The sequence below is a fragment of the Thamnophis elegans genome, chromosome 14, assembly GCF_009769535.1.
Source record: "Thamnophis elegans isolate rThaEle1 chromosome 14, rThaEle1.pri, whole genome shotgun sequence".
Taxonomy (NCBI): domain Eukaryota; kingdom Metazoa; phylum Chordata; class Lepidosauria; order Squamata; family Colubridae; genus Thamnophis; species Thamnophis elegans.
This window is the reverse complement of record NC_045554.1, coordinates 6,985,679-7,002,963: the sequence shown is the minus strand read 5'-3', so window position 1 is coordinate 7,002,963 and position 17,285 is coordinate 6,985,679. Positions and strand designations below refer to the sequence as shown.

The 17,285-nt window shown below is 46.0% G+C and overlaps 1 protein-coding gene across 1 annotated transcript in view; it reads right to left on the bottom strand.

Annotated features, from left to right (window-relative positions):
• DNAH3 (dynein axonemal heavy chain 3) overlaps nucleotides 1-17,285 on the bottom strand; it is a 137,356-nt gene that overhangs the window by 15,096 nt on the left and 104,975 nt on the right. The window contains exons 44-55 of the mRNA XM_032231008.1: nucleotides 16,577-16,871; nucleotides 15,378-15,557; nucleotides 14,305-14,428; nucleotides 14,046-14,202; nucleotides 11,985-12,128; nucleotides 9,025-9,691; nucleotides 8,071-8,236; nucleotides 7,041-7,257; nucleotides 5,577-5,759; nucleotides 4,837-5,035; nucleotides 1,672-3,813; nucleotides 75-294 (exon numbers count right to left, since the gene is read on the bottom strand). Of these exons, the coding sequence (XP_032086899.1) occupies nucleotides 75-294; nucleotides 1,672-3,813; nucleotides 4,837-5,035; nucleotides 5,577-5,759; nucleotides 7,041-7,257; nucleotides 8,071-8,236; nucleotides 9,025-9,691; nucleotides 11,985-12,128; nucleotides 14,046-14,202; nucleotides 14,305-14,428; nucleotides 15,378-15,557; nucleotides 16,577-16,871 (4,694 nt within the window). The remainder of the gene's footprint in view (nucleotides 1-74; nucleotides 295-1,671; nucleotides 3,814-4,836; nucleotides 5,036-5,576; nucleotides 5,760-7,040; nucleotides 7,258-8,070; nucleotides 8,237-9,024; nucleotides 9,692-11,984; nucleotides 12,129-14,045; nucleotides 14,203-14,304; nucleotides 14,429-15,377; nucleotides 15,558-16,576; nucleotides 16,872-17,285) is intronic.

The window sequence follows — 17,285 nt, the reverse complement described above, 5'->3', positions numbered from 1 at the left end:
TCTTTGCGCACCTTAGCCCCTGAGCCACCGCGTCCCTTCTATTGCGTTTAGAAGAGACTAAACTAAATCCTTGCCTGAATTTGACATGGGTATTCTCAGGCACGATGACTTCCTCGCAGATTTTTTCCAAAGCAGGCATCCAGCTGGTGGCCAGATGACAGTTCTGCAACACAACCCAAGTTCCATCGTTGATTGCCTGGTTGATCATCTTGGCTGCGATGGGGCCTTGTCCTTGTCCCAAAGAAATGGTCTGGATGCTCTCCATTCCAAGATCATCGGCGAACTTCAGCAAACCTAGTCAAGGCACACAACTGTTTTCAATATTTTTCCAAAGCACCTGAAAGCCAGGCAAGGAAGAACAGATGGAAACTGAACAAGGAGAGATTCAACCTAGAAATAAGGAGAACTTTTCTGACGGTGAGAACAATCAACCAATGAAATAGAAGTTGCCTTTGGAAGTTGTGGCAGCTTCATCATTGGAAGCTTCCCAAGAAGAGACTGGACTCCCACCTGTCAGAAATGGTGTAGGGTCTCAAGCAAGGCAGTTGGACTAGAAGACCTCCAAGATCCCTTTGAACTTTATTATTATGTTATTCTATTGTTCTGGGTAAACCTATTTTCCAAAGCATCAGAAGGCAAGACAATAGCAATAGCAATAGCAGTTAGACTTATATACAGCTTCATAGGGCTTTCAGCCCTCTCTAAGCGGTTTACAGAGTCAGCATATTGCCTCCACAGTCTGGGTCCTCATTTCACCCACCTCGGAAGGATGGAAGGCTGAGTCAACCTTGAGCCGGTGAGATTTGAACCGCCGAACTGCAGCTAGCAGTCAGCTGAAGTGGCCTGCAGTACTGCACTCTAACCACTGTGCCACCTCGGCTCTGACAAAGACAAGAAACAATGGATGGAAGCTAACCAAGGAGGAAAGCCACCTAGAAGTAAGGAGAAATTTCCTAACAGTGGAATGGCTTGTCTTCAGAAGTTGTGGGAGCTTCACCTCTGGAAGCTTTCAAGAAGAGACTGGACAGCCATCTGTCAGAAATGGTGTAGGGGCTCCTGTTTAAGCAAGGAGTTGGGCTAGAATCAATGACCTACAAGGTCCAACTCTTATTATTCTCTTCTATTCCATAAAGGTCTTTTTTTTTTCCAAAAGAAGTGTGCATGCCATCCCCATCAGTAAGAATGTGTGAACTTCCAAAGGTTGATGACCCAGTGGCCTCTTCTACCATTGGCCATGGACATCGCCAATGGATTCGGAGTGCACTGTCATGGTTAGGAGGGTGCTGACTTTTCGAGCCTGCCCTCTCTTTGTTCCCAGGCAAAATTCATGGGAAAATCCCATTGGGGGAAAAACCACTTAGAGTTAGGGTTAGCTCCCCTTGAATTTGAGGAGCAAAATGGACATTGCCAACGGATTTGAAATGCATTGTTATGGTTAGGAGGATGCTTTTCCAGCTCAATCTACCTACCTCCCATGGCAAAATACATGGGAAAATCCCATTGGGGGGGGGGACCCGCTTAGCTTAGCTCCCCATAAATTTGGGGAGCAAGAAGCTGAGAACCTCCACAGACATTTAACAGAGACAGCTTTTGGGATGGAGAGCCTAGTTTCCTTCCTTGCCACCAACCAAAATCCAACCAGAATTGAATTGAAGTGAATTCCAATCTCACCTGCCATGGGATCAGCCCCCGGGGACAGGACAAAAATCAGGGGGGCGCAGCAGTTGGAGTCATTGTAACTTCCAGCGAGATCGAAGGTTGGAGGTTCAATGAAGGTCCTCCCCATTTTGTCCATGATGAACAGCTGGGTGGCTGGGATAATTTTGTCAGGTCGCAAACACCGGAGCACCACCATGCGGTCAAGACCCGCCAGTTTATGCCACCCACCGGGGAACTCTTCTTCGTGAGGTTTAGCCGAATCATAAATTCTTTTCCACTCCATGACGTGAGACTCGAAGTGATCCATCAAGCCAGTAAGGTTTTTGAGGCCCGAAGCGCGGACAATCTCGGCCCAAGCTTTCTCACCCAGCCACTCGGAGGCGGGGTTGGGGTAGGGGTTCTCCAAGGCCACCCCTCCGGTCAACAAAAAACGCCAAACTTCATCATCGATTTCGTTCTTCCCTTTCAAAATCCCAATGGACAGAAGGAGGGAGAAAAGCAACTTGTCCTTTTCAAACAAGGACCGGCAGACATTATTGTAGATGCTTACGGTGAAGTGGTCGATGATGTTTTCAATTCGGTTCTCCAAAATTTCGCTTTTCCTACTGTTGGCGAGCGACTGGACGTAGAGGTTAATGAACCATAACAAGGAATACTGGTACATCGGCTCGATGTGCGCCAGGTCAGAAATGCAGAAGAAGACGGTTGCGGAATGGACTGCCACAGGCTTGTATCCCATCCGCGTAGCGTCGATCTCGATCTCCGTCATACTGGCGATTTCTTGCTTCTCGGAGATTTCTTCCGACAGTTGTTTGGAAGAGGAGAGAACTTTGATGGCCGTCTCATCTTCTAAGATGTTTCCTTCCGACTTGGAGAGGACCTCCAGGATCTTGTCTTCAATTTCCTTCAGCTGCTTCTTGTTCGCCGCACTCTCGATGATCAGCTTGTTCTTCTTCTCTTCCAGTTCTGGTTTTTCTTTGGCGGCCACGATCCCAAGGAGCTGGTCCTGGAGTCCCAGAGGTGTAATCATAAAATTGAGCAGGCAAACCTTGACCGCCACTTCAGGGAGGTAGTGAGGGTTCCTCAAACGGGTGGTGATGTAAAACCTGAAGTCTTTGGAGAACTCGATGATGTTCTCCCCCAGTCTCATGTACTCAACTCCCTGCTGCTTGAACGTTGTCTTTAGCAGAACAGGCTCCAGGAAAGCATCCAGCTCCTCGCCAATATTTTCAAGGAGGACCGGCGTTCCAAACTGGATGGCGTTCTCCAACGACCTGACGTAGTTGGTGTCGGATAACTTGATGACCGAGAGTTTGTTGCCCTTTTCCATGTTCTTGACCCACTTGTTGGCTTGTCCTTGAGGGTCGATCATGAGCGCCCATCGTCGCGAGTTGGACACAATGATGCCGTTGTCGATCGAGAAGGAATCGATGGGCAACCCTGCAATCTGCCAGGCGCGGGTCTTGACGGGATCCCCTAAAGTGTTACTCAGGCTGAAATCGTTTGAGCAAGGGATATTCTTCTCCTTGCATAAGGCCAGCCACTTCTGCTGACTTTCCAGACGGTAATCCACAGTGAAGGCCCCCAGGTAAGCCACCGTCCCCGAAGACAACAAGACGTCTCCTGTCAGATCGGTGTAGCGGATTCCCAGCAGGCGGGCGGCTTCCGTCCATCTCTCCTTCTCGCCCCCTAATCCGCTGATCAGTTTCTCGGCTCGGATCAGCTTCTGGGAGCATATCTCAATGTTATCCTCCAGCTCTTTCTTCCGGTTATTCATCTCTTCAAACTCGTCGTTCAGAGCTTGGAGACGGTCCATCAGGGTCTTGAGCTCCGCGCGCTTCGTGTTGAGTTTCTGCATCTGGATGTCGAGCAAGCCCTCCGCCTCTCGGAGGCGTTCCCTCTTGGGGGCAACGACCTTGGCGACACGGTCGTAGACCTCCATGGCTCTCACCCACTTACATAAGCCTTCGCAGGCCGAAGAGACATTTTTGATGACGGCGGGCTGGAAATCGGGGTGGTTGATAAACCTCTCTCGGATTCTCTTCATTACTACGGCAGGAATGTTATCTTTGTCATATGTCTTCAAGCCCTCAAGGAATTTCAGATCCCCCAGGACCTTTTTAGAACTTCCCCAGTAATCTTCTATCATTTTACCTGCATTTCACAACAGAACACATAAACATGAAAGTGTTTAATATTAAGATAAGTTGTGCTCTATCGGTGGTATTCTCTTTCCTAAATAGAGGAAGAGAATGACCACAGGTGGGTAAAAAAGCAATGGGAGATAAAGCTCAAATGAAAGAGGATACTAACTTTCTTTAAGTTTATTTTAGAATATCTTTGTTAAAGATTTATACCCTGTATTGGTTCTGGGAAGTCGTGGGGGGAGGTTGGGGGGGGGGAGATTGGGGGGGCTCGGGGGGGAGGGCAGGGGGGGAGGTAAACATTTGTAAAAGTTTTTTTTTCTAAATTTTCAATTAAAAAAAAAGCAATGGGAGATGGACTAGTTCTGACTTCCTGCTGGCTTCCCCATTGCTTCTGGGAATCTGGCAGGGAGCATCAGAGATCTTCCTTCATTCCTTCTTTCCTTCCTTCCCTCCCTCCCTCCCTCCCTTTACCTCTCTCAGTCTCCTTCCTCCTTTCCCCATCCTCGTCCTTCCCTTCCTTACCCTTCTCTTCCAGGCAGTCAGGTAAGTGACTGCTGCTGGATGGGAGAGGGAGCAAGGGATTATGAGATTGGCTGGGAAACTGTCACAGAGCATTGAAAATGAAGTTCACATAACCGCAGCAAAAGCCAGGAGCACTTCCCAAACATCGTCACTCAGAAGCCATGGGTCCCATATTCATGGCACATTCTGTAAGTGAGCCCATTGGAGCTACCTTGGCTTAAATTTTAGTGCCCTATGATGCACTGTTTCACCCAATTATGATAACAAGAGTAGTATGTACATTTTAAACAGGATCAGGGAAATCTGCAGAGCATTTAACACAGGAAGTACAGCTTCCTTTGAAATGATGCTTCAGCAGCCACTGATGTCTTAAAATGAAGGAGATAATAGGAGTTAATGTAACCCAGGAGCAGCTAAAGGAATATATCCTACCACTCAGTAATATTACCCCAAGAACACCAAATTTGTCATTTTGCAAAACTAGCAACATTATCATTATTGTTATTACCAGTTCCAGATGGATCTGGCTTCCTTTCTGGTTTGATGTTTTTCATGACACAAATGCTCTCCATGACGAGTTTGACGGGCCCCGGGGGATTCTGCATAGATTTGACGAGAGAAATATCCGCGGGGTTCAAGGTGTCCAGAGCCGAAAGGGCAGCCTCAAGAGCTGGCATGGCTTCTGCCAGATCCCCCTCACATTCTTCCTGCAATCACAGACAAGAACCACAAGTTCAGGCCACCTTTTTCCATGCCACATTGATCAGTCAACCTTAACAGAAGTACAAAAGAGTTGGAAGGGACCTTGGAGGTTTTTTAGAAGATTAGAATAACAGAGTTGGAAGGAATCTTGGAGGTCTTCTAGTCCAACCCCCTGCCTAGGCAGGAAACCTTACACCATTTCAGACAAATGGTTCTCCAACATCTTCTTAAAAACTTCCAGTGTTGGAGCATTTACAACTTCTGGAGGCAACTTCTGTTCCACTGATTAATTGTTCTGATTGTCAGGAAATTCCTCCTTAGTTCTAAGTTGCTTCTCTCCTTGATTAGTTCCCCCCCCCCCCAATTGCTTCTTGTCCTGCCCTCGGGTGCTTTGGAGAATAGCTTGACTGCCTCTTCTTTGGGGCAGCCCCTCAGATATCGGAACGCTGCTATCATGTCTCCCCTAGTCCTTATAGGGTTGTTAAATGATGATAATGATTGTGAGAAGAATGCTCTGATGGGGCACCCATATCCAGAAGAAATTACCTTTATCCCCTGTGCCACAGCAGCGGCTTCGTTGGCCTCCTTCTCATCCGCAGCCACCAGCTCCTTCTTGGCATCGACCTCGCCCGTTTCCTTCTCGATGTGAAGCATCATCTTCTCGGTCTCTGCGGAGGTTTCAATCAGCTGAGGCTGAAGGGCCGTCAGCTCTACTTGCATGACTGCAACCTGCAAGGGGAATAAGACCAATCTTGACACAACAAAGCAGAGCTTCTCAACCTTGGCCACTTGGAGATGTGTGGACTTCAACTCCCAGAAGCACAGATTTCAACATTTCCTTGTCTATTACATAGTCAGTCAGTTTTACTGCATAGACAGATAGACAGACAGACAGACAGACAGACAGATAGATAGATAGATGATAGATAGATGATAGATAGATGATAGATGTAGATAGATAGATAGATAGATAGATAGATAGATAGATGATGGATGGATGGATAGATAGATAGATAGATAGATAGACAGACAGACAGACAGACAGACAGACAGACAGATGATAGATAGATGATAGATAGATAGATAGATAGACAGACAGACAGATGATAGATAGATGATAGATAGATAGATAGATAGATAGATAGATAGATGATAGATAGATAGATGATGGATAGATAGACAGACAGACAGACAGATGATAGATAGATAGATAGATAGATAGATAGATAGATAGATAGATAGATAGATAGATAGAGGTAGATAGATAGATAGATAGATAGATAGATAGATAGATAGATAGATAGATAGATAGATAGACAGACAGACAGACAGACAGACAGACAGACAGACAGACAGAAAAATAGATGATGGAAAGATGGATGATGGATGGATTGATAGACAAATAATAATGGATGGATGGATGGACAGTAAGATGATGGAAAGATGGATGATGGATGGATGAATGGATGGATGATAGATGGATGGATAGATGGACAGATGATAATGGATGGATGGACAGAAAGATAGATGATGGAAAGATGGATTGATAGACAATTGACAATGGATGGATGGATGGATGGATGGATGGATGGATGGATGGATGGACGGACGGACGGACAGACAGACAGACAGACAGACAGACCATAATGGACAGATGGATGGGTGGGTGGATAATTAGTGCAAGTCTTGAACATTAGGCTTAACGGGGCTCCATTCCAATGCCCTTTGGGGATGGTGGAGCTTCAAACACATCTAGACTGAGACAGCTTGTAGAGGGGATGTGAAGCTAGCAGGATACACCTTAATCCTAATTTATAATCCTCATTTCTTTGGACCAAATGAATCACAATCCCAGGTCCCAATAAGCTGTCCTGATTTCTTTGATCTGCTTCCAGGAAAAATGAAAAGTGGGAGCAAACTAACTAGATGATCAGAGTAAAGCCATGAATCTTGGCTTCCGACAAAAACCATCAAATATCCTTTTGCTAGTAATCCAAGCCCAAAACGTACTTGTGAAGCTGCGAAGTCCAGTTTCTGAAGGCCCACAAGGTAGCGGTTTCTCATCAGGTCCACCTCATGCCTTTTGGCGTTGAGCAGGGTTTTGAAAGTCAGAATTAACTCCAAGTAGGATGTGGGTGTGACATAATTGTGCCTTCGAAGAATGTTGTAATAACTGACTGAAAGTTCCCGTACGCTTTCTTGAAAATATTTGCACATGAACACAACCCTACAGGAAAACATTTACAGGTTAGAAATAGTTAATGAGAAATATATATATATATATCAGATTTTCTCTTATGAAAACATAACGGCTGCAGGAGTCTGATTAAGTACAGGTAGTCCTCGATTTATGGCCACCATTGACCCAAAATATCTGCTGCTAAGCAAGACAGTGGTTAAATGAGTTTGGCTCCATTTTACAACCTTTCTTGCCACAGTTGTTAAAGTGAATCACCGCAGTTCAGAGGTGGGTTCCTACCAGTTCGCACCTATTCGGTAGAACCAGTTCGTCAAATCTATCGAACCAGTTAGAAGAGGTCCCACCAGTGGACCCGGAAAGCAGGCCACACCTACAGAAGAGGTTCCAAAAAATTTTGAAACCCACCACTGGCAAGGATCTTGTAACTTGACAGCTTTAAGACTTGCATGTTTCAATGCCAGAGTTTCTGAATAGTTACTTGGACCGACCTAAGTACTAATTCATAATTTCATATCCGGTCACATGGGTGGCAAGCCACTCCCATCCGGTCACATGGGTGGCAAGCCACTCCCACAAAGGAGCCACACCCACAGAGTAGGTTCCAACAATTTTTGAAACCCACCACTGCTGCAGTTGTTAAGTTAGTAACACGGTTGTTAAGTGAATCTGGCATCCTCACTGACCACCAAGCCATGCCCACCAAACCACACCCACCGAACTGGTAGTAAAAAAAAATTGAATCCCACCACTGCATTGTAAGCATTTTTTATCCCAAATAGCAAGTTAACTGAAGAAGAAAAGAGGAAGGGAAAGGGAAAACAGCTCTATTTTACAACATACGATTTTCTTATTTCATCTTCCAACTTCACATCCTCTAAGAATTTATTGGCCACCATTTCCAGGGCATCTGTGGGCCATCTCTGGAACCAATCAATAGTGCAACAATTGATCAACGAAGGGAACATCCGTAAACGATTCCGGAATGCGTCTCCAATCGGGCTCATTGCTGAAAAAGAGATGATGACTCAGATCTCCCGAATCCATTATTAGCATGATTCCTGATCTAATGTTGGCTGGAGGGGTTGGATCATGAGGCCCCATCCTGGTCACATTTAAAGAAATCAGGCTGAAAAGGAACAGCCTTCATACTTAAGCAAGCCACGCTTTAACTTATCCAAAATTTGTCATATTGACAAACACCGTCCTTCTTTCCCCCCCACAATGTGCTCAATAAACAAGCAACAAGATTTATCAATATCTAAATATCTTTTTGTTTCATACACTCAATTAAAAATCGATGTATCTTCTCTAACTGTAGATTTTTTTTCTTGAGATGTTCAATCAAAATGTCCTAGACCTAGCCATATCTAGTATATTTTTCTTGAGATGCTTAATCAAAAGGCCCTGGAGCTAGCCACACCTAGAACAATCTGTAAATTTTTCTTGAGCTTCTGAATCAAAAGCTTTAAACCTAGACATACCTAGAACAATGTGTATATTTTTCTTGAAATACTGAATCAAAAGGCCCTATAACTAGACATACCTAGAACAATGTACATCTTTTTCTTGAGTCGTTTGATCAAAAGCTATAGACCTAGACATACCTAGAACAATATGTAGATTTTTTTTTCTTGAGCCGCTTAATCAAAAGCTGTAGATCTAGACATACCTAGAACAATGTGCATCTTTTTCTTGAGCCGCTTGATCAAAAGCTGTAGATCTAGACATACCTAGAACAATGTGTAGATTTTTTTTCTTGATATGTGAATCAAAAGGACCTAGAACTAGCCATACCTAGAACAATATGTAGATTTTTCTTCACACGCTCAATGAAAAAGTTATACATGGCCAAAGGGGTGGCTTCGATTCTTCTCCCTTCGGTCCTCGCAGCGGTCTGCATTTTCTCCACAATGTCCGCCTTCTCGTCCGCTGCAAAAATGTTAGGCACGTCCCCCGTGTTCAGAAGCATGTTGATGTCCTCCACGAAAGACTCGTCTTTGATCTGATTGTCACAGAACAAGAAGACCGTGCTCTTGTTGGCCACCCCCGATTGCAACATGATCTTCTTAACGTCCTCTCTCCATTCGTTCATGGCGTAGAACTTGGTGATCTCAATCATGAAGAGCTCGTAAGAGTTCATGAAGGTGCCCAGCTTAGTGGCACTCTGCCGCCCGCTCCCGCCTATGCCCACCAGCAGCAGATGGCCATTGTCTTGCTTTAGGACGCGACAGATGCGGGAAATGTGCTCGATAGCAAACTTAAACATGACCAAAGGCATGGGAGCCTTGCTGATGTTGTTGAATTCCTCCAGGTAGTACTCCATGACCGATGTCAGCTTGTGCAAATCCGTGATCTCATCGTAGATCTTCTTGTCACTGGATGGCTTGGAATAGTCCCCAAAAAAGAGACTCCGGATGTTGTCATCCGTGATTTTGCCAGTACGAGACAGATGGCTTAGTACCTAGAGAAGAGGTAGAAGAGGACCCTAGATAAATAGGGCTTTTTTTTTCCTTACAAGGGCAATTTACTCGGGGTGGGGAGCATCTCAAAGGAGTTAGAAGCTCACCTGTGGATGGTGGAGGTATCGTGCCTCACCACAAGGAGAAGCAGAGAACTTCATTCCCACGCTAGAAGTAATCCTAGATCTGTGATGGGGAACCTATGGCACACATGTCTGAAGTGGCATGTGGAGCCATGTTGCCTGGCCACATGGCGTTGCCCATTCCTCTTCTGGGTTTCTGGCATGCGTGCGCATGTGATGATCAACTGGCTTTTGTGCGTGCGGCAGTGCCGGAAACTGGAAGAGCTGGTCTTCTGCCTTACGGGGTGACCATGCGTGCGGGCCAGCTGATTGGCACGTGCACATGTGCAGCAGTAACCAGGAGACTTGCTGGTGTGCTGGAAACCAGAAGTTCATTTTCCAGCACGAGTATGTCTCCTGGGCAGCTCCTCTTCCTGATCACGGCCCAGACAAATGCATGGACATGACGTGCTCCCTTTTCAGCACTCGGTGCCAAAAAGGTTCACCATCACTGTCCTAAACCTAAACCTCCTCACCTGTCAGTCCATCTCTGTGAAATAAACCCCACCTCTAAACTTTGTGGGGCTTCCCTCTTCTTATTCATTTGTAAAGCCACAAAGTTCTGGCCTTTTTTTAGCAGAAAAAAACCTCACTTCTAATGGTGCACTCCATGATTTTACACACGCTGATGTCCGTGTTACTTTTACATTATGGGTAGTCCTCGATTTACAACCCACGCGTTCAGGGACCAAAGTTACAACAACACTGGAAAAAAGTAACCTGCAACCAGCGGTGGGATACAACCGGTGTAACAACCGGTTTGCTGAGTGTGCGCAGTGTGTGTGAAAACTTCTATTGCAGCCCCGATGCAAAACAGCTGAGGGGCAGCAATCCGCTCTGCCAGGCCTATCAGCTGGGCCGGTGGTGGGTTCCAGATCCCGTCGCAACAGATACGCCACAATGGGGCCGGGCATTGACTTTGGGCATGCATGCTGCACACGTATACGCACCCACCACTGCGGCGTTCCAGCTGATCAGCGGAGGTTGTGCAGGCGCCATAAGCTGCAGGCATGCAAATAGCCTGGTTGGCTTAAATAAAGGCAAGGAACACGGGCAGATGGGTGGGCCCTCCAAAACACCGTTCCGGTAGGGTGGCCGTTGCTCCCAGCTGCCACAGGTATGCCCAGCCGGAACCCACCACTGAGCTGGGCTTCAGAAAAGGGAATATACACTATATTGCCAAAAGTATTCGCTCACCCATCCACATAATCAGAAGCAGTTGTGAGCGAATACTTTTGGCAATATAGTGTAGGTGAGCATAGCGCAGGGGCAGGCAAGCAGCTGATCGTTGAGCAGTTGATCAGCCCAGCTGATCATTGGAGTGAACCAGAGCTACCGGTTCATCCGAACCAGTCCGAACTGGTAGAATCCCACCCCTGCCTGCAACCGATCCTCTTCCTTACAACCGATGGGAGCATCCCCACGTTCATGGGATCAAATTTCAGATCCTTCATATCCTGGGGTCATGTGAGCTCCCTTTGTGATCTTCCCAGCTGGCTTCTGACAAGTAAGGTCAATGGGTGGTGGTGGTGGTGGGGAAACCGGATTTGCTTAATGACCGCATGGTTCACTTATCTGTGAATCAGTGATTCGCTTAACAACCATGTCAAAAACAAAGGTTGTGTGACTCACTTAACAACTGACTTGCTTAACAATGGAAATTCTGATCTCCATTGTGACTGTAAGTCAAGGACTCCGTGACCGCCTCCTGCAACATACCTCCCAGCGCCCAATAAGATCACACAGGGTGGGCCTTCTCCGGGTACCATCGACTGCACAATGTCGTCTGGTGGCTCCTCGGAAGAGGGCCTTCTCTGTAGCTGCCCCGGCCCTCTGGAACGAACTGCCCCCTGAAATCCGGACCCTCCCCACTCTCTCAGCCTTCCGAAAGTCTGTTAAGACCTGGCTGTTCCGGCAGGCCTGGGGCTGCTGATCTTGATTGACCTTCAGCCCCATTAAGATTGAGTGCATGTTGTGTTCTGTTTTAATTTGTTTTGTCTTATATTTTAATTTTTTAATATCTTCTTTTTAAACTGTCTTTTATGTAAGCCGCCCGGAGTCCTCCAGGATTGGGCGGCATACAAATCTATTAAAATTGACAAAAATTGACAAAATTGACTGCCTATACCTCCTCCGCGCAAACCACTTCCCACAACAGCTTAAAAAGGCTCACCTTATCGACACTCTGTTTAAAACAGTCGGAAGTCGTTTCCTTCATCATATTAAAAAACACTTCTCTGTCGTCGGCATCGATCAAGCGGTCATAAAAAACCCGATAAACTTCATGAATCCAAAGCCTGATCAGCTTTTCTCCATCCTGCCGAAAGAAAGAAAGGACAGGAAAGGTTTTTTTTTTTAAAAAAAAGATTTGCAAGATCAAATCGGGGACAGAGGAGACAGATACAAAAAATAACTTCTTGGTTCACTTGGCCAATAATGAGGAGCATTTGTTGAGTTCAGACGTAGAAGAATGTATTATTGCTACTTATACACAAGTCTAGTCAACTAACAGCCAAGCTAAATTGGCAGTAGATCGTGGTCAATGGAATTCACAGGGAGATGGGCTTGAGTCTCTTGTGGCAACGCAACAACTCCAAACTAATAACATGTTTAACTCCGCCCTCCATCTCAGTCTGCTCACCTCCTACAGCACCGCTTTGATCCGTCAGAACTTCTTTAGTAAATGTTACCGAACGGGTATGAGCTACTCAAGGCTCAAAGTAATGGAAGCAATTTTCTAGGGTGCCCCAAGTTTCCTCTAACCCCACACAAAAATAGCAGGAGGTTTACCTATCACTTTGAGGCAGGAAGCCCTAACATTGGTTTTATGTCTGCGACAAAAACGAAAAGGTAAAAGTCACCTATGTGTTTTGGGATTCTATACCATGCAAGGCAGGGGTGGGATTCAGCCAGTTCTGACCGGTTCGGGCGAACTGGTAGTTCCGGTGAGCATTTGGCCCCGCCCCCCGCTTTTACCTATCCTATATTTCCCTGTTTTTTAGCTCAGCTGATGTGCACAGCATAGCGGATTGCTGCGCATCGTCCGTTTTACTCACAGGCGCTGACATAGAAGGTAAGTTCTGGAGCTTAAAAAGGTTGTTTTTTGAATGCTACACAAACACACACACACACGTGAAGCACACACTCATCGAACTGGTTGTTAAACTGGTTGCATTCACTGCTGAAATACACCATGTAAGCCAAGCAGAGAGAGGGAGGAGGGGAAAGGATAGGAGGGGAAGAGAGAGGGTAGGAGAGAGGGAAGTAGAGGTGAGGAAAAGAGTTGGGGAGATAGGAAGAGCAGAAAGAGGGGAGAGGGGGAGGAGAGAGGAAGGGGAAGTAGAGAAGAAAGGGATGGTAGAGGGAAGCAAGGAGGTAGAGAGGGAGAGGAGGTAGTGCTGGTGTGGAACAGGGTATAATATGGTGTATGGAAAGCAGAAGAGCAAATGAGAGTTATTGTGGGTAGATGGTGAGAAGAATTGATATAATATTGGATAATACATAATAGTGTTTGTTAAGATGTAATGGTATACTTGTGGATACTTATATGAAAATGAAAATAAAACATCCACCACTGATACAAGGCATATACAAATAGAGGAGAAGGCCAAAGGACAGGAGGCAGACTCAGAAGATGGAAAGATAACATCAAAGACATGCTACAACAGCAACAAATAACAATGGTGGAGATTGCCAGAGGTAGAAGAACCAGAACCTTGTATGTCCCTTGACACCCAAAGTGGTAAAAGAGAAGGAGAAAGAAGAAGGGGGGAGGAGGAGGAGGAGGAGGAGGAGGAGGAGGAGAAGAAGAAGGAGAAAGAGAAAGAGGAAGGGGGAGGAGGAGGGGGAGGAGGGGATGAAGAAGGAGAAGAAGGAAGGGGGGAGGAGGAGGAGAGGAAGAAGGAGAAAGAGGAAGGGGAAGAGAAGGAGGAGGAGAAAGAGGAAGAGGGAGGAGAAGGAGAAAGAGGAAGGGGGAGGAGGGGGAGGAGGGGATGAAGAAGGAGAAGAAGGAAGGGGGAGGAGGAGGAGGGGCAGAAGGAAAAGGAGAAAGAGGAAGGGGGAAGAGAAGGAGGAGGAGAAAGAGGAAGGAGAAGGAGGAGAAGGAGAAAGGGGAAGGGGGAGGGGGAGGAGAAGGAGAAGGAGAAGGAGGGGAAGAAGAAGGAGGAAGAGGAAAGGGAGGAGAAGAAGGAGGAGGAGGGGAAGAAGAAGAAGGAGAAGGAGAGGAAGAACACACCTGTAAATGTGTATGCGGGCACAACAGCACCCCTCGAATCACCCGGGAGAAATCACGCAGATTAAAGACGTAGTGAGATTTTGAAGGGGTGGGAAGGAAATTCTCCATGGCCAGCTTGTAGATATTCATGGTTGCATGGACCAGCATTTTGCCCAGCCTTTCAAGGGAAAAAAATAAGAGCCAAAAGGAGAGGCGATTATGAGTCAGGAGAATATAAAGCCACGGATCCAGCAACGTAGGTTGGAAAGGAGACGTTCACCTTAGGAAGGCGGCCTCAAAGCCTTTGCCGAAATGCCAGTCTACGATGGAAGCGAAAATCTTGGTCAAAACCTCGTCATCGAAAGAACTGATAGAGATGATGTTGAGATGTCGCAGGAAGCGCCCTGGAGATGCAAGCAGAGGAGAAGATCACAAGACTGGACACTCTGCATCTCCCTCTAGGTCACCTTAGGAAGGTATTTGAGTCTATTGGCAAACTTTTCTTAAACTACCGTTGTCCGAATGTAGCTTCTTTTTTTAAAGCTTTTTTTCAGTCCTAATGAGGCGCTAACGAGTGAAGAGATCTTCCGGGCTTCCCCTACTTTTCTCATCACTTCTCTCTCCAATGATCAGCTGTGCTTTAGAAGCTGGTTTTTTATCCCCAACCAGGGAATAAAAGGCGTGTGAGTGTGCGCTCAAAACCAGCAAACTTATATGCTGCAGCTCACCCAACTAAGGACACTAGCCAGATGAATACCTGGGAGGCTGAATTTTTTCCCCCCTATTTTCCTCCCCCAAAACTAAGGTGCGTTTTATACTCCAGTGCGTCTTATACTCTGAAAAATACGGTAAGCTCATGCCAACTGCTTCAGTGACTCCATCCAGCCCACTCCTTCTCTGTCGTCCTCTTTTTCTTTTGCCTTCCATCTTTCCCAGCATGAGGCTCTTCTCCAGGGAGTCCTTCCTTCTCATTGGGTGGCCAAAGTCTTTGAGTTTCCTCTTCAGGACTTCTAAAGAGCAGCCAGGGTTGATCTCCTCTAGGACTGACCGGTTGGATGGCCTTGCAGTCCTTCTTCTTTTGCCCTCCATCGTTCCCAGCATGAGGCTCTTCTCCAGGGAGTCCTTCCTTCTCCTTAGGTGGCCAAAGTCTTTGAGTTTCCTCTTCAGGATCTGGCCTTCTAAAGAGCAGCCAAGGTTGATCTCTTCAAGGACTGACCTTGCAGTCCAAGGGACTCACAGGAGTCTTCTCCAGCACCAGAGTTCAAAGGCCTCCATACTTTGGCACTCAGCCTAATTTCTAGTCTGACCCTATTCAACTTACCGCATCTTCTTGAGTTGGAGCATACTCCCTACCTGTAATATCGTTTCTTCCACCCCCGGGAGGACCCATGGCCGAAAGGAAGAGGACGTCCACAATATCCAACCTTGTGGTATCTTTCTTATCGTACCAGTGGCCGTGGTTCATCCATTGCCGAAGGAGTTCAATTGGGGGCTGAGCCCCGTATATTTCCTTAGCTGGCATGTTTAAGTCATCTAGGAAAAATAAGGTTATGCTTGAGACAGCTGGGAAAACCTAGATATTATTTTTCACACAAAGGTAGGAAGAAGGGTTGATACATTTAAGTAAAATGCAGACACATTTTAGACATATTTGGGAAGGATACCGATTGATAAATTTATTATACATTGATATGTTTTATTAATGTATTTATTGAGGCATAGCGGATTAATTGAATAGTCCACCTTCACCCCATTGTATACTTGTTTCTTCCTTTTTTAATTTCTGGTCATTCTGAATGTTAATATTTATCATTTTAAGGTTGTTAAGGTTTTACCCTACTGTAAGCCAGCCAGAGTGACTTGATAGCAAGACCGGCAGCATATAAATTCAATAAATAAATGAACAATTTTAGTTATCCAAGAAGAGCAACAATGGAATGGTTGGGGTTTTTTTTAAAAAAAGAAGAACATTGAGATTGCCGATGTTAATCAGTCCAGACAAAAAGGAAAAGAAAAGATTTCTAGAAACCTGGAAAACTGCATTTTGTGATTTATATTCTTCGACGCTTGATTAATGCAAGTTTGAAATATTTTAGGTTTTCATGTTAGCGACCCAGAACATATTAAAGATAAAAGTAAAGGTTTCCCTCGCACATATGTGTTAGTCGTTCCCAACTCTAGGGGGCGGTGCTTATCTCCATTTCAAAGCCGAAGAACCAGCGCTGTCCGAAAACATCTCTGTGGTCATTTGGCTGGCATTACTAAATGCCAAAGGCACATGGAACGCTGTTCCCTTCCCATCAAAGGTGATCCCTATTTTTCTACACGCATTTTTATGTGCTTTCGAACTGCTAGGTTGGCGGAAGCTGGGACAAGTAATGGGAGCTCACTCCGTTACGCGGCGCTAGGGATTCAAACCGCCGAACTGCCAACCTTTCTGATCGACAAGCACGGCATTCCCGAGTTGAAACATGACTCGGGAAAGATGTGGGAATTGAGAAAGTCCCAAATCTGAAAGAAAATGACCAAAAAGATAAAGCTTCTTCTCTAACCTACAAAGACGATAGCTTTTTTTCCTATGGTGGGACCAAACAGCCCTTTCCGTCTTCTGTCCAGTTTTGACATGATAATATCCTGGGTTTGATTGGCGGAGGTCCTGGCAGAGAAGTTGACGACATTGGGGATATATTTGGCCTTGGGAAGCTGGATCAGAAAGCTGTTGGTGATGGCCGATTTCCCTGTCCCAGTGGCTCCCACAAACAGCAGGGGGATCTCGTGCTCCACATAGGTTTTGAGAAAAAAGGATTGCCGGGCAGTTTCTGTGGTGGGGATGATCAGTTCGGAGACCTGTGGTGATGATGAGAGGAGATGCTCAGAAGATGCTTAGGAGAAAGTTCTCCCACGTTTGTCATCTACTTCCAAAGCAAAGGCATGGAGAGTTACCGTATTTTTCAGACTATAAGACACACCTTTTTCCCTCAAAAAAGAGGGTGAAAATCTGGGTGCCTTTTATACACTGAATACAGCATTTTTAGCCACCCGAAACCCTGCCCCTTCACCAAAAAGGCCATGCACAGGTTTTAGGAGGCTTCCAGAGTGCTACTAGGAGCTGGGGAGGGCAAAAATGAGTGAAAAACAGGTCGTTTTTTGCTCATTCCCCCCCCCCCAGCCCACAGGAGCAATCTATAAGCCTCCTAAAGGCTATGCATGCCCATTTGTTTGACAAAAAACGGGCCCATTTTTGCAAAAAAAGGGCCCATT